The sequence below is a fragment of the Haliotis rufescens genome, unplaced genomic scaffold (assembly GCF_023055435.1).
Source record: "Haliotis rufescens isolate VD_foot unplaced genomic scaffold, xgHalRufe1.0.p SCAF_13, whole genome shotgun sequence".
Taxonomy (NCBI): domain Eukaryota; kingdom Metazoa; phylum Mollusca; class Gastropoda; order Lepetellida; family Haliotidae; genus Haliotis; species Haliotis rufescens.
The window spans coordinates 37,959,630-37,977,177 of record NW_025963813.1 but is presented as its reverse complement, the minus strand read 5'-3'; the positions used below and the strand labels follow the sequence as shown (position 1 = coordinate 37,977,177).

Here is a 17,548-nt window from a genome sequence, read left to right as displayed (position 1 = left end):
CAATACTAAACCCACAAAATAAACTAGAAAACTTCAAGGCCTTAGGCGTATTCTTAATCAAAACGGAACTAATAAAACGCATCTAAAAACACAATAACTCACCAAATCAAAATCACATAAACAAACAAACATCCACCATACCCAGCTCCCTTAGTTCTCCTCCCCAATCCCATCGGCATCTATTCCAAATCTCAAAATTCCCAAATTCTATATAAGCAACCCCTAAAACCCCCCTCTTGGGTTGCACAGACCACCTTCGCCCCTTTCGGAAACACATTAAATGGCCTGGCCGGGCCCGTGTGCGAAATACGCATCAGTCGGAAAGCGCACGTTAAATCTCCAAAGTAAGTAAGTAAGTAAGTAAGTAGTCTTTGCCATTTCAAACATGGCAACCACTACAAGCAAATCTAAGAGAAATGTACAGTGTATCTCTCATCCACTCAAAAATGCGTTAGTGTTTGTTTCATTTTCAAAAATTGTTCAAATAACGGTGTTGTGTAAATTTTACACGTACATGTACAAAAGGTGCATACATGAGCCGGCCGTGTCCTGCTTTTTCATGACACTGAAACTTCATCAAATATTAACCAATCACAGTTTTGGTCTCACAATCGTTTGGTTACAAGGCTCGGCGTTTGATAATGTGAGTTCGGCAAATGGACGTTTATTCCAAGAAACCAGAATATAACAACAGTTTGCTACCATACATATAACCTCCAGTCGTAAAATAATACTATGATTCATTTACACTTATCATTATTTATGTAATTTCGCATACATTTTGAATCCACGTCTACGATCAAGGTTACATAGATCTACATTCATGTACATGTCACTGTGAAATAATTACGCTCCATTCACTACCATCACAGTGATGTGTTGCCATTCACTACCATCACAGTGATGTGTTGCCATTCACTACCATCAAAGTGATGTGTTGCCATTCACTACCATCACAGTGATGTGTTGCCATTCACTACCATCACAGTGATGTGTTGCCATTCACTACCATCACAGTGATGTGTTGCCATTCACTACCATCACAGTGATGTGTTGCCATTCACTACCATCACAGTGATGTGTTGCCATTCACTACCATCACAGTGATGTGTTGCCATTCACTACCATCACAGTGATGTGTTGCCATTCACTACCATCACAGTGATGTGTTGCCATTCACTACCATCACAGTGATGTGTTGCCATTCACTACCATCACAGTGATGTGTTGCCATTCACTACCATCAAAGTGATGTGTTGCCATTCACTACCATCACAGTGATGTGTTGCCATTCACTACCATCACAGTGATGTGTTGCCATTCACTACCATCACAGTGATGTGTTGCCATTCACTACCATCACAGTGATGTGTTGATCATCAGCAATTTCAGTATTTCCTAGAACGCAGGGTCCGGATCTTGGACCATGTTGGCAGTGGTATATCAAGTAATCACTGTAATACATGCAGTTTGTTTGTTTGTTGTTTAGCGCTGCACTCAGCAATATTCCAGCTATATGACGGCCGTCTGTAATTAATCGAGTCTGCACCAGATCATGAGCATCCATCCACGCAATTGGGATATGATGACATGCATCAACCAAGTCAGCAAGCCTGACCACCTGATCCCGTTAGTCGCCTCTTACGACAAGCATAGTCGCCTTTTACGGCAAGTATAGGTTGCTGAAGACCAATTGTACCCCAGATCTTCAAGGGTTGAGTAATCACCGTAATACAATCAGTTTGTTTGTTTGTTTAACGCCGCACACAGCAATATTCCACCTATACGACAGCAGTCTGTAAATAATCGAGTCCAGACCAGACAATCCAGTGATTCCATTGATCTACGGAATTGGGATATGATGACATGCATCAACCAAGTCAGCGAGCGGCAAGCATGGATTGTTGAAGACCTATTCTAACCCATATCTTCACAGGTGGCAATTCGAGCAGGAAAGGGCAGAGTAATATAGATTTTCGATATGTCTACCACGGTGGCAATGTTTAAAATCTGATTGGAACTCTGTGAGCAGATTTAAGAGACACCATATCTTGGATTAGCCATGACAAGTTACAGAACCGTGGTGTCAAAGGGTATGCTGAACTCACTAATGGACGACGGACAATGCGCCAGGACATTTAAGTCAGGGGAGCCGGAAAGGAATCAAAACAAGACAGGAGAATCATCATCATTCACTTTCTTATTCAATTAATAAAACATTTTTTCTACAATCCTCAAATTAAAATACAGATATTGCACACAAATGTCACATTCATCCTTTTTGTAGAAAATTCGACTTCAACACTTGATCACACACCTCTAACAAATTTGCATTCAATCATGTACATAATGCAAAAAGGCACATAATTACTTTTGCAAATTGAGAGTGTGGGAGTGAATATTGTTTTACTCCTCGGTCTGCAATATTCCAGTCATAGTGTGAGCCAGATAAACCAGTGATTAATAGCATGAGAAGGTGTCACACTGTTGGAATATGATGGCACACTATCACCCAGGTCACACATTTGTCCGCTCAAGCCTTGGTCCTTGGTAGCTACTCCGCAATTTAGAACACTTGACAACAACTAACACAGATGTCCTACACCAGGCAGTGTGGTAACAACATTTGAGCAGACACTTGGATCACGGCAGAACATTCAGGGGTCTGTATTCCTCTCATGCGTCACAGCTTCAGGCTGTACACTGCATCAGTGCATGAGTGAGTTGGGTTTAATGCCGCTTCGAATAGTATTTCAGACCTGAAGTGATGCAGGTCTCAGATGTTGGCCTTTTTGGTGAAACCCACAAGCATTGGTTTGGTACTGACGAATCTAGACACATCATCAGGACGAACCAGGATTCTGACACACCAATTATGCAACTCTCATGAAGGGCAGACTCTGAACCTGTTGTGAGGAAGATAGCATCCTTCATGAGACGAAGATTCATGGTGGTGGGTCCCAAATGTCGACCATTTTGTCCACTGGATCCAGAATTCTGAATGCTATTTGAATCACACTGGGGGGTTTTGAACTTGTATCACAGAAGACTGTCCTGTGTTTCTCCAATTTTGACAGAACAGAATACAATCCACATTGCTGAGTAGCCACAGAAACAGGTGAGGTGAGGTGAAATGGGGTTAAACGTCGCGTCCAAGATTATTGCACTTATATAGCGACCTGCATGTATGTGTGTGTGTTTGTGTGGCTGCTTGTACAAGTCCGGACTGATGCTGAATTATAGTGCTAGGTCACCGAGAAACCATGCTGCAGTTTAACATGAATACCCCACTCAGACACAGTATACTGACTCCGAGCCGACCAGTCCTGTTTTAGCCCCTTAATGCCGAGCGGTAACAACAAGTACCATCTTTTAACGTCTTTTGGTATGATGCGGCCGGGAATCAAACATCGGACTTTCCACTCTCCGGGTGGACACTCTACCACTAGACCACGGAGGCGGTCTAGCCAAGGAAACAGAACACAGATCCCCTGTAAGTCACGTGTCAAGACAGAGCCACTCTTCCTTGTTTCCATGACAACACAAGCCAGTAAACCAATGATCTCACTACTCATTTACTGCACATTGCAGGAGATGCTTCACGACTTCCCCTGGTCATATCACAGTCGAGGTGTAGAGGCTATACTTGTCTAGCAACAGCAGCACGAGGAACACCAGGCTCTCAGCTGAAGAAGTAGACTGACTTCAACACACTCCGCAGATCAAATGTACCTGAAAGTTCAGAAATAACAATCAAAGAATTTTATCATGACAGCTGTGCTAGTTGTTAAATTAAAACTACGAACACAATGCCATTTATTAAGTGGTTAAATGTAACAAATGTTAAATTTGTCTCAGGAAAGTACAGATTCTCATACTTTTTTTTTTTGGGGGGGGGGAAATAATCGCCAGAGTGAGGCACCTAATCACCAGCACACAAAGTCAGCGATCTAACCGACTCAGTCATCCATGCTTTCAAAAATGAAAGTACGACAACTGGTAGTCTAGATCACATACTTTGTGTACCCCTCTGACAAGTATATATTGGCAACACTCCCATGGCCGAAAGCTATGAACACACAATGCCATTTTTTGGGGGGGTGGGGGACAACCAGCTGTCAGACTTTCATTCTTGAAAGCAGCGATGGCTGAGTGGGTTAGATCGCTGACTTTGTATGCTGGTGATTTTGGTGCCTCACTCTGGTGAATCTCCGGACCCCGGACAGACTCAACCAATAAAAATATAAAATACAAGAATCTGTACTTAGCTAAGAAAGTTTTATCCAAATATAACATTTGTTAAATTTAAAACTACATTATACATGGTACTAAACCAGAGGACTTGATATAAGCACTAGCGTCACTCTTACCTCGTGATGGGACCTCAGCCAAAACCGAGTTAAGGAATGTCTCGGCAATTTCAGGTTCACAATCTGATCCACCATCCCTGGAAGCAAAGGAAGAAACACCCATGAATCTGTAACCCCATCCATTAGTCGAGGAACGTTACATGTCACCAGTCAAACAATTGTACCGTGATGTTCATCATCACTAAACCTCACTACCTGTCTAAAACCTGGATCCTTGTCAGCACTACACCTTCAAAGTACTTAAGTAATCCTCTCCTGGTACTCTCATTGGCTTCTTCATTATAATGTTATCTTAATCCTATCACATCGGCTGTGATATTATACTGTTATTTTTGTACATTAATGCTATCCCATCAGCTTCGTCATTATAATGTTATCTTAATCCTATCCCACCGGCTGTGATATTATACTGTTATTTTTGTACATTAATGCTATCCCATCAGCTTCGTCATTATAATGTTATCTTAATCCTATCCCACCGGCTGTGATATTATACTGTTATTTTTGTACATTAATGCTATCCCATCAGCTTCGTCATTATAATGTTATCTTAATCCTATCACATCGGCTGTGATATTATACTGTTATTTTTGTACATTAATGCTATCCCATCAGCTTCGTCATTATAATGTTATCTTAATCCTATCACATAGGCTGTGATATTATACTGTTATCTGAATCCTATCCCACCGGCTGTGATATTATACTGTTATTTTTGTACATTAATGCTATCCAATCAGCTTCGTCATTATAATGTTATCTTAATCCTATCCCACCGGCTGCGATATTATACTGTTATTTTTGTACATTAATGCTATCCCATCAGCTTCGTCATTATAATGTTATCTTAATCCTATCACATCGGCTGTGATATTATACTGTTATCTGAATCCTATCCCACCGGCTGTGATATTATACTGTTATTTTTGTACATTAATGCTATCCAATCAGCTTCGTCATTATAATGTTATCTTAATCCTATCCCACCGGCTGTGATATTATACTGTTATTTTTGTACATTAATGCTATCCCATCAGCTTCGTCATTATAATGTAATCTTAATCCTATCACATCGGCTGTGATATTATACTGTTATTTTTGTACATTAATGCTATCCCATCAGCTTCGTCATTATAATGTTATCTTAATCCTATCACATCGGCTGTGATATTATACTGTTATTTTTGTACATTAATGCTATCCCATCAGCTTCGTCATTATAATGTTATCTTAATCCTATCCCACCGGCTGTGATATTATACTGTTATTTTTGTACATTAATGCTATCCAATCAGCTTCGTCATTATAATGTTATCTTAATCCTTTCCCACCGGCTGCGATATTATACTGTTATTTTTGTACATTAATGCTATCCAATCAGCTTCGTCATTATAATGTTATCTTAATCCTATCACATCGGCTGTGATATTATACTGTTATCTGAATCCTATCCCACCGCCTGTGATATTATACTGTTATTTTTGTACATTAATGCTATCCAATCAGCTTCGTCATTATAATGTTATCTTAATCCTATCCCACCGGCTGTGATATTATACTGTTATTTTTGTACATTAATGCTATCCCATCAGCTTCGTCATTATAATGTAATCTTAATCCTATCACATCGGCTGTGATATTATACTGTTATTTTTGTACATTAATGCTATCCCATCAGCTTCGTCATTATAATGTTATCTTAATCCTATCACATCGGCTGTGATATTATACTGTTATTTTTGTACATTAATGCTATCCCATCAGCTTCGTCATTATAATGTTATCTTAATCCTATCCCACCGGCTGTGATATTATACTGTTATTTTTGTACATTAATGCTATCCCATCAGCTTCGTCATTATAATGTTATCTTAATCCTATCACATCGGCTGTGATATTATACTGTTATTTTTGTACATTAATGCTATCCCATCAGCTTCGTCATTATAATGTTATCTTAATCCTATCACATCGGCTGTGATATTATACTGTTATTTTTGTACATTAATGCTATCCCATCAGCTTCGTCATTATAATGTTATCTTAATCCTATCCCACCGGCTGTGATATTATACTGTTATTTTTGTACATTAATGCTATCCCATCAGCTTCGTCATTATAATGTTATCTTAATCCTATCACATCGGCTGTGATATTATACTGTTATTTTTGTACATTAATGCTATCCCATCAGCTTCGTCATTATAATGTTATCTTAATCCTATCACATCGGCTGTGATATTATACTGTTATTTTTGTACATTAATGCTATCCCATCAGCTTCGTCATTATAATGTTATCTTAATCCTATCCCACCGGCTGTGATATTATACTGTTATTTTTGTACATTAATGCTATCCCATCAGCTTCGTCATTATAATGTTATCTTAATCCTATCACATCGGCTGTGATATTATACTGTTATTTTTGTACATTAATGCTATCCCATCAGCTTCGTCATTATAATCTTATCTGAATCCTATCACATCGGCTGTGATATTATACTGTTATCTGAATCCTATCCCACCGGCTGTGATATTATACTGTTATTTTTGTACATTAATGCTATCCAATCAGCTTCGTCATTATAATGTTATCTTAATCCTATCCCACCGGCTGCGATATTATACTGTTATTTTTGTACATTAATGCTATCTCATCAGCTTCGTCGTTTTAATGTTATCTTAATCTTATCCCATCGGCTGTGATATTATACTGTTATTTTTGTACATTAATGCTATCCCATCGGCTTCGACATAATATTGTGATTTTTGTACATTAATGCTATCCCATTGGCTTTGTCATTAAATTGTTATCTTTGAACATTAATACTATGTCACTGGCTTTGGCATTCTACATTCATCCCAGCTTGTGTTGTATAAACATCTTGATTAATATATTTATATACAGTATCCTTTGTACTCACTAGGCATTCACCTAGTGAAGGAGCAAGAAAATAAAAGAAGTTCCTATCCATAAAAAAGTGTCATGTATACATGTAGTCATATATACTTCTAAATGGCTGTCAAAGACTTCATACTGTCAGTTTGTCCAGGTGTCCATCTGGGAACAGGCCTCAAAGTTGCGACTAAATGCAACCTAAATTTCAATTAGTCTACTGTCTTAAATTCATAGGTAGCCAAATGACTGCCTTGAAAAGTATATTGTGGCAACTAAATTCTATTGCTTCACATAGGTAAACACAACATGTGTGCTGCTCACTGTCCTCACAAATAATTCCTCCTAAAGTCAACAATGAACCGAAATACATAAATATTACCGATCTTTCAACTCAAAATAATGTTCTAATAAGAGCCCCCTATTTCTAATTTTGAGAGCGCCCTGGGCGCTTATCACGTCGAATACGGTAATGTAATTAGTATTTTATTTTAGTTGATAATTTATTGGATAAGCAAGGAAAAAAACCTATGTAATCATGTAACATAAATTGCATCATTGTTTGAGTCACAAATAACAAAACTCAAGTACAGTTCCAAGACTAGTGCTATGCCTTGTATATATATTATAATAGTTATTTGATAAAAAATAGTTTCAAATGCTTTTGGCTACCTACAACACTGACTTGACTTCTTGATTTTACCACTGGCTACCTGGAAAACAATACTTGTGGCCATATGGCTACTTAGTAAAAATTTAAACTTTGAGGCCTGGGCGGACGTGTTGCCACAGGTGGTAAAGGTACCGGTACTCACCTGCTGAACATGTGGAGGGGATACTGACACAGGTGGTAAAGGTACCGGTACTCACCTGCTGAACATCTGGAGGAGATACTGTCACAGGTGGTAAAGGTACCGGTACTCACCTGCTGAACATCTGGATGAGATACTGACACAGGTGGTAAAGGTACCAGTACTCACCTGCTGAACATGTGGAGGAGATACTGACACAGGTGGTAAAGGTACCGGTACTCACCTGCAGAACATGTGGAGGAGATGCTGACACAGGTGGTAAAGGTACCGGTACTCACCTGCTGAACATCTGGAGGAGATACTGACACAGGTGGTCAAGGTACCAGTACTCACCTGCTGAACATCTGGAGGAGATACTGACACAGGTGGTAAAGGTACCGGTACTCACCTGCTGAACATCTGGAGGGGATACTGACACAGGTGGTAAAGGTACCGGTACTCACCTGCTGAACATGTGGAGGAGATACTGACACAGGTGGTAAAGGTACCGGTACTCACCTGCTGAACATCTGGAGGGGATACTGACACAGGTGGTAAAGGTACCGGTACTCACCTGCTGAACATGTGGAGGAGATACTGACACAGGTGGTAAAGGTACCGGTGCTCACCTGCTGAACATCTGGAGGAGATACTGACACAGGTGGTAAAGGTACCGGTACTCACCTGCAGAACATGTGGAGGAGATGCTGACACAGGTGGTAAAGGTACCGGTACTCACCTGCTGAACGTGTGGAGGAGATACTGACACAGATGGTAAAGGTACCGGTACTCACCTGCTGAACATGTGGAGGAGATACTGACACAGGTGGTAAAGGTACCGGTACTCACCTGCTGAACATGTGGAGGAGATACTGACACAGGTGGTAAAGGTACCGGTACTCACCTGCTGAACATGTGGAGGAGATACTGACACAGGTGGTAAAGGTACCGGTACTCACCTGCTGAACATGTGAAGGAGATACTGACACAGGTGGTAAAGGTACCGGTACTCACCTGCTGAACATGTGGAGGGGATACTGACACAGGTGGTAAAGGTACCGGTACTCACCTGCTGAGCATGTGGAGGAGATACTGACACAGGTGGTAAAGGTACCGGTACTCACCTGCTGAACATCTGGAGGAGATACTGACACAGGTGGTAAAGGTACCGGTACACACCTGCTGAACATCTGGAGGAGATACTGACACAGGTGGTAAAGGTACCAGTACTCACCTGCTGAACATCTGGAGGAGATACTGACACAGGTGGTAAAGGTACCGGTACTCACCTGCTGAACATCTGGAGGAGATACTGACACAGGTGGTAAAGGTACCGGTACTCACCTGCTGAACATGTGGAGGAGATACTGACACAGGTGGTGAAGGTACCGGTACTCACCTGCTGAACATCTGGAGGAGATACTGACACAGGTGGTGAAGGTACCGGTACTCACCTGCTGAACATCTGGAGGAGATACTGACACAGGTGGTAAAGGTAGCAGTACTCACCTGCTGAACATCTGGAGGAGATACTGACACAGGTGGTAAAGGTACCGGTACTCACCTGCTGAACATCTGGAGGAGATACTGACACAGGTGGTAAAGGTACCAGTACTCACCTGCTGAACATCTGGAGGAGATACTGACACAGGTGGTAAAGGTACCGGTACTCACCTGCTGAACATGTGGAGGAGATACTGACACAGGTGGTAAAGGTACCGGTACTCACCTGCTGAACGTATGGAGGAGATACTGACACAGGTGGTAAAGGTACCGGTACTCACCTGCTGAGCATGTGGAGGAGATACTGACACAGGTGGAAAAGGTACCAGTACTCACCTGCTGAGCATGTGGAGGAGATACTGACACAGGTGGAAAAGGTACCAGTACTCACCTGCTGAACATCTGGAGGAGATACTGACACAGGTGGTAAAGGTACCGGTACTCACCTGCTGAACATGTGGAGGAGATACTGACACAGGTGGTAAAGGTAGCAGTACTCACCTGCTGAACATCTGGAGGAGATACTGACACAGGTGGTAAAGGTACCGGTACTCACCTGCTGAACATGTGGAGGAGATACTGACACAGGTGGTAAAGGTACCGGTACTCACCTGCTGAACATGTGGAGGAGATACTGACACAGGTGATATAGTTACCGGTACTCACCTGCTGAGCATGTGGAGGAGATACTGACACAGCTGGTAAAGGTACCGGTACTCACCTGCTGAGCATGTGGAGGATATACTGACACAGGTGGTGAAGGTACCAGTACTCACCTGCTGAACATCTGGAGGAGATACTGACACAGGTGGTAAAGGTAGCAGTACTCACCTGCTGAACATGTGGAGGAGATACTGACACAGGTGGTAAAGGTACCGGTACTCACCTGCTGAGCATGTGGAGGAGATACTGACGCAGGTGGTAAAGGTACCAGTACTCACCTGCTGAACATCTGGAGGAGATACTGACACAGGTGGTAAGGGTACGGGTACTCACCTGCTGAACATGTGGAGGAGATACTGACACAGGTGGTAAAGGTACCGGTACTCACCTGCTGAAGATCTGGAGGAGATACTGACACAGGTGGTAAAGGTATCCGTACTCACCTGCTGAACATGTGGAGGAGATACTGACACAGGTGATAAAGTTACCGGTACTCACCTGTTGAACATGTGGAGGAGATACTGACACAGGTGATAAAGTTACCGGTACTCTCCTGCTGAACATGTGGAGGAGATACTGACACAGGTGGTAAAGGTACCGGTACTCACCTGCTGAACATCTGGAGGAGATACTGACACAGGAGGTAAAGGTATCTGTACTCACCTGCTGAACATGTGAAGGAGATACTGACACAGGTGGTAAAGGTACCGGTACTCACCTGCTGAACATCTGGAGGAGATACTGACACAGGTGGTAAAGGTATCCGTACTCACCTGCTGAACATGTGGAGGAGATACTGACACAGGTGGTAAAGGTACCGGTACTCACCTGCTGAACATCTGGAGGAGATACTGACACAGGTGGTAAAGGTACCGGTACTCACCTGCTGAACATGTGGAAGAGATACTGACACAGGTGGTAAAGGTACCGGTACTCACCTGCTGAACATCTGGAGAAGATACTGACACAGGTGGTAAAGGTACCGGTACTCACCTGCTGAACATGTGGAGGAGATACTGACACAGGTGGTAAGGGTACCGGTACTCACCTGCTGAACATCTGGAGGAGATACTGACACAGATCCTCAAGGACAGGCTGTTCATGAAGTGCCACAAACTGCTCTCTGCATATCTGAACAGTCAAGCATCAGTGAATTCATAAAAGCTGGGTTGATAAGCACCATAAGCAACTCAACTACATAGCTCAGGCATCAGAACATCTTCACAGTAGGAAAATTGTAGAATTTTCCTATTCGGAATATTCTATAAGTAATACGTTACCACTGTTATACCGAGGCTGTTGTCTCCCACAACTGCTGCTATAGCGAAATCTACCACAGAGATCTCAATTACCTCATGCAGCACGTGCGTAGCCACCTAGCTGCCATGTGACACCCTTCACTCTTGTCTCCTGCGAGAGCAAGTGCTCGGGGGACGGACGGGCGGGCAGCAGCCCAGTGGTAACGTATTACTTATAGAATATTCCGAATAGGAAAATTCTACAAATTACATTAAGTAATACGTTACCACTGTTATACCGAGGCTGACTACCACAGTAGGCGGTGGGGAGCACCTACAACCCGAATCCTGACTGCTAGCGTTCCTTCCGACCAGCGGAAGTAAACACCAAGGCGGAAGCACTCGATGCGCATGCACCTAGCTAGGCGTTACCCTATAGGAATACCAAAGCACTGTCAAGCGCATACCGTAAGGCTCAATCGTCATTGCCAAAACGATTGGTGACTCCAAACGGCCCCACTGGATAGGTATTTCATCGCCGCAGCGGATGAGAACACTGTATCCGCGTGAGCTTAATCTTAGATCAGGTTAAACAGTCGAAAAGAGGGAAATTAATTTCATTCAGACCGTATATCCCAGAGCAAGCCTACTTAAAGTATGCATTAGGCGCGTGACCTAATTCCAGTATTTGTAAGCATGCATCACAAGGTTGGGATACACGACAGACAATTAAAGACATAATTGTCAAAATACAAATAAGGACAAAGCACACAAAAAGCCGCCCTCACCTGTGGTGTGAGTGCGCTGGTTTGCGGGACCCCAACTCCTGTACCCACGGCAGTGGGAACATTGGAGTAGACCCAGATTGACCACCGTGCAAGGTCAGACGCCTGAGGAGTTCGGAATTGCGCTGGGCACACCCCTTAGGTGCCCGCTTGCGCCGCGATCCGCGGGCCAAGACGGTGCACACTCTCCACGACGGCATCAGCGACCTGTTTGAGGTAATGATTGGCAAAAACCGAGTCAGAACGCCAGTAACAACCTCGTAATATTCTGCGAACAGAGATATTCGAGTGTAGGGCAAATGTTGCCGCTAGCGCCCTGATCTCGTGCGGGTTTGACCCCGCTACCGGTAACCCCCGAGACCGGTACGCCAGATTGATGACAGAACGAAGCCACAACGCAATCGAGTTGCGAGGTATGTCAACCGTGCGATTAGGGTTACACGATATGAACAGACGGTCACGCCCTTGTCTACGTTCATTCGAAGCCTTAAGATAATACTTAAGGGCCCTAACCGGACACAGCGCTCTGTCCTCAGTATCAGCAGGATGTAAGATTTCTTTGAGTGATCTTACAGTGAATTCTCTCTCCGTTTGCCCGACTCTCTGATTCTTGGCGACGAAGCCCATGAGCAGGCCCAGGCGGACCGCTCCTTCGTCACCCCTATCGAATCGTACCTTGGCGACATCGAGTGCATGAATTTCGGATACACGTGCCGCCGTGGCAAAGGAGAGGAGAAATGCTGTTTTCCAAGTCACATGCCGGAACGAAGCACTATGCAAGGGTTCATACGGAGCTTCCGTAAGTGATTGCAACACTAGCCAAAGATCCCAGGCCGGTGCCCGAAGGCGGCCCTTCTTAAGATCGTGCTGTTTGAAACCCTTGATAATACCCCGTATCACCGGCTCTTTGGAGAGACTGGTACCCATAGCAACGTCCCGTACCGTAGCAACGGACGAGACATAGTTGGCAATGGAACCCCCGGAGAGTTTCCGGGTCTCTCGCAAGTGAGACATGAAACGAGCAATATCCTGCACAGATACCTTATCTGGCGAATGAATGTGATGTTTACAACACCACTTCGTGAAAATAACCCAACGTGCATTATACACCTTCTGGGTAGAATCACGATGCATACTAACGTATGCCCGAGACGCCCGGCGAGAAAAAACTTTACTCCTCAGACGCTCGGTGACAACATCCACGCGTGCAGATTGAACTGCCCTGCGTTTGGATGAAGCTGACGGCTGTGAGGGTGGATCAAGAGATCCGGTCTCACAGGCAGTGGAAGTGGCGACTGCGTGACCTGGGTCAGCAAGTCGGGGTACCACGATCTGTTCGGCCACATGGGCGCGATCAGTAACATTCGACAGCGAACTCCTCGGAGCCGGCTTAGAATGTGTGGTATCAACGCTGTCGGCGGGTAAGCATAAGCGACCAAGCCCGTCCAGTCTAACGCGAGAGCATCGTGATCGATGGCCCTCGGGACCGGGACTGGTGATACAAACAACGGGAGTTGATTGTTGAACCGCGTTGCGAACAGGTCGACCTTCGGACGACCCAAACGTTCGCACAGCCACTGAAACACTACTGGGTTCAGCATCCACTCTGTGGGGCTCGGATCCTGAGGCCTCGATAGAGCATCGGCCAGTACGTTCCGCACACCTGGGATGTGACGGGCGCGTATCTGGCACGGGACACTGTCCACCAGAGCGTAAAACTCGAACGTGAGATCGAGTAGCCAGTGACTGTGGGTTCCCCCCAGTTTGTTCACATAGGACACTACCGTCGTGTTGTCGGTCGCCAGCATGAGCCGGGCGTCGACGAGACGATGCTTCCAGTGATTGACTGCGTTGATCACTGCCTTGAACTCGAGACAAGTGATGTGAAGACCTAGTTCGTCTAAGCACCACAGCCCCGAGCTCACCTCCCCCTCTAGATGGGCGCCCCAGCCCACTAGAGAGGCGTCTGTATACAGGGTCAACGTGGCCCGGTAGGGCCGCATAGAGACTCCTGATAAGACAATGTAAGGGACCGTCCACCACTCCAGATGCGGTCGGAGCCGATCCGGGAGGGCGACGGTCGCACTGTTCACCTCCGTTGCTAACAACTGGATTAAAAACCGTTGCAGCGGGCGGAGTTGGAGACGACCCCGTGCGGTGCAGTCCTGGGCTGATACAAGTAGCCCTAACAGCTGTTCCCAAAAGTGAACAGTCTGTTGCACCGCTAAGACTTTGGCAATCATCGCCTGAATTTTGTGCCACCGGTCTGGGGGGACAAAGAGGCGATGGGACACCGTGTTGAACCGACCTCCGATGAACAGCAAGTTCTGAGAAGGGGTTAACTCGCTCTTGGGGAGATTGATAATCCACCCAAATTGCTCCAAGAGCCGACGTGCGAAATCGAGATGGCGTGACAGGGTGTCCGTCATTCGATTTGCTACTAGCGAGTCGTCCAGGTACGCGAAGTACCGGACACCCCTCCTGTGGAGGAACCCCACTATGGGGGTGGTTAACCGGGTGAACAGCCAGGGAGCGGACGTGTGAATCATTCTGAGTTCGGCACTGTCCTACTTGGGAACGAGAAATATCCTGGAGTAAAACCCCGGTGTTATTTCTAGTAGAGCTAACTCCCGTACTGCCCCTTCTCCACCAACCTGCCGATGGCATCGGCGAGGATGGGAAGATCGGTTTCCGAATCGAAACCTGCCAACGGGGCAACGGTGAGCGGCGGATTCGCTTTGAGATCAAGCCGATAGCCGTACCGAATCGTGTTGACCACCCACGGGTCGTCGAACACTTGTTCCCAATTCTCCCAGTAAGTCTGGAGTCTGGCTCCCACTGGGGAAGGAGAGGGGGCCCTGACAGGTTGCGACAGGCGCAACTGTCCAGGGCCAAGTGACTCGGGTTCGCCTAAGGGCCAACCGAAGTTGGCGCTGTCGGCATACGAACCCCTCCAATGAGAGTCACCTGGAGGGGCCCTTGCCGTCCGTCGACGACTTGGGCTTCCCCCAGTTCCCCGTCTTCCCGCGAAAGGGCAGCTGATTGCCCATACCGGAGCCCTCAGGGCGGGGCTACTTCCCAGAGGAAGAAGAACCCGACCCCTTAGACCTACCGGCCGCAGCAGCCTGGGGCGCGCTCCGGTTAGGAGCGGCACCCAGGCGCCTATGCAGGGACCCAACAAGAGCAAGTGTGTGCCGAGAGTCCTCGGCAACGTACTCCAGGGAAGCATTTAAACTGAGCAGGCAGTTGTAAATGCGCTGGTCACGGTCCGTGGGAGAACCTTCGACCAGACGGGCCGCTGCAGCCAAGTAAGTGTCTCCGTGAGACATGGAGTGCCGAGCGAGGGCGTCCAGCTGGTGCAAGGTAGCTTGCGTTACCGTAGCAGCCGGTGGGGCACGGACACCCAACCGCTCAACATGGGCCTCCGCGGTAGGACCAGCCTCGGGAAAGGCAAGGTCATGTACCGGGAATAAACCCTTTCTCCACGACGTCGGAGGCAACGGGAGACCCCGACCGGAGGCCGCCGCGAAGGCGTTCTCCAAGGAAGGCTTGAAACCGCGCAGCAAGGTTGATGCGGGGAAAGCCGTGTCGGAAGACTCATCGTATACCTCGGAGGAACCCACAGTCGTGGATTCCCCGCGGTACCGGCCGGGGCATGTCCTCAAAGAGGTCATAAACCATGGCCACGCGGTCCTAAACCGATAGCGGGAGCAACGGTTCGGGGGAAGGACCGGTGACCACGGGAGCCGCCGCCGTACCGGTGGACCCCGCGTCCGACCCCGCGGCCACCGAAGTGGCCGGGGACGGAACAGCCAGCGGCCTATCCTGAGATAAGGCCGCCAGCTTGGAGTCCACAAGTTATGCAAGTAATGCAGCGACGGAATCCCCGGACAGCACACGGGCCGCCAAGAGATCCGCCGCTTTACCGGTGGACCCCGCGTCCGACCCCGCGGCCACCGAAGAGGCCGGGGACGGAACAGCCAGCGGCCTATCTTGCGATAAGGCCGCCAGCTTGGAATCCACAAGTTTCGACAACAATGCGGCGACGGAATCCCCAGACAGCCCGAGGGCCGCAAGGGGATCCGCCGCAGCCGAGGAGGTGGTACCCGCACGGGGACCCCGACCGGACGAACCGGCCACCACAGGGGTGGAGACGGACTGTACGTACAGCCGGTACCGCTCAAAATCCGCAGGCCCCAGACCTTCGCACAGGATGCACCGGGTGTCCCCGCAAGGAACCCTGCACCGCGGGCAACGATCGTGGGGATCCCGGGACGACAAAAACTTTCTGCACACCCCATAACTCCGAGGAGCAGGGGTAGAGGGGGTGGATACTGGGGACATATCCATGTCAGACATTGATTGTTTGCTATAAACAAAGAACAAAACATGGTTACAACGCACGCACCACAATGATTCACAAACGAACATTTTCACAAGAAAATAAACGAGCAATGTGAACATATAACATACACATATAACTTTTATTAAAGAAATAAGTTATGTTAACCCCCAAAACATACAAGAACAGGGGAAACGTAAAACACAACGTGCATACGCGAACCCCGCAAGTATATAGAAAAAAGGGCGGGAAAATTATAACCAAGCGTAGCTACCGCAACGCCCCATAAAAGCACAGTTTATTAGAGAATAAACTATAATAAATATCACCAAATCTTCAAGGAACGCTTCAGCAGGAGAAAACACGTCTTGCTAAGCAGACGAAGGAGACAAGAGTGAAGGGTGTCACATGGCAGCTAGGTGGCTACGCACGTGCTGCATGAGGTAATTGAGATCTCTGTGGTAGATTTCGCTATAGCAGCAGTTGTGGGAGACAACAGCCTCGGTATAACAGTGGTAACGTATTACTTAATGTAATTAACTCAAACTTTTGTCTATCTTTGCTGATAAAAGAATAAAAATATGATATATCTGACCAACCATGAGGTGAGGTGAAATTTGGTTTAACGCTGTATTCAATATTTTGCACTTATATAGCGACGTGCATGCACATTTGTGTGTGTGTGTATGTCTGCTTGTACTAGTCCGGACTGATGCTGATTTATAGTGCTAGCACACTGAGATACCATGCCGCTGTTTAACATGAATACCCCAGTCAGAAACAGACTCCAAGCCTACCAGTCCTTGTATTAGCCCCTTAATGCCGAGCGCCAGACAGGGTAGCAACAAGTACCGTCTTTTGGTATGATGCGGCCGGGAATTAAACCCTTGACCTTCCCCTCTCTGGGCAGACACTCTACCACTAGACCACGGAGGCGGTCCGACCAACCATGAGATAA

The 17,548-nt window shown here is 46.3% G+C and overlaps 1 protein-coding gene across 1 annotated transcript in view; it reads right to left on the bottom strand.

The window, feature by feature from the left end:
• Positions 1-2,185: 2,185 nt before the first annotated feature.
• LOC124123549 (DNA-directed RNA polymerase, mitochondrial-like) overlaps positions 2,186-17,548 on the bottom strand; it is a 68,370-nt gene continuing 53,007 nt past the window's right edge. Inside the window, exons 30-32 of the mRNA XM_048394529.1 lie at positions 11,274-11,356; positions 4,371-4,447; positions 2,186-3,732 (exon numbers count right to left, since the gene is read on the bottom strand). Of these exons, the coding sequence (XP_048250486.1) occupies positions 3,683-3,732; positions 4,371-4,447; positions 11,274-11,356 (210 nt within the window). The 3' untranslated portion in view covers positions 2,186-3,682. The remainder of the gene's footprint in view (positions 3,733-4,370; positions 4,448-11,273; positions 11,357-17,548) is intronic.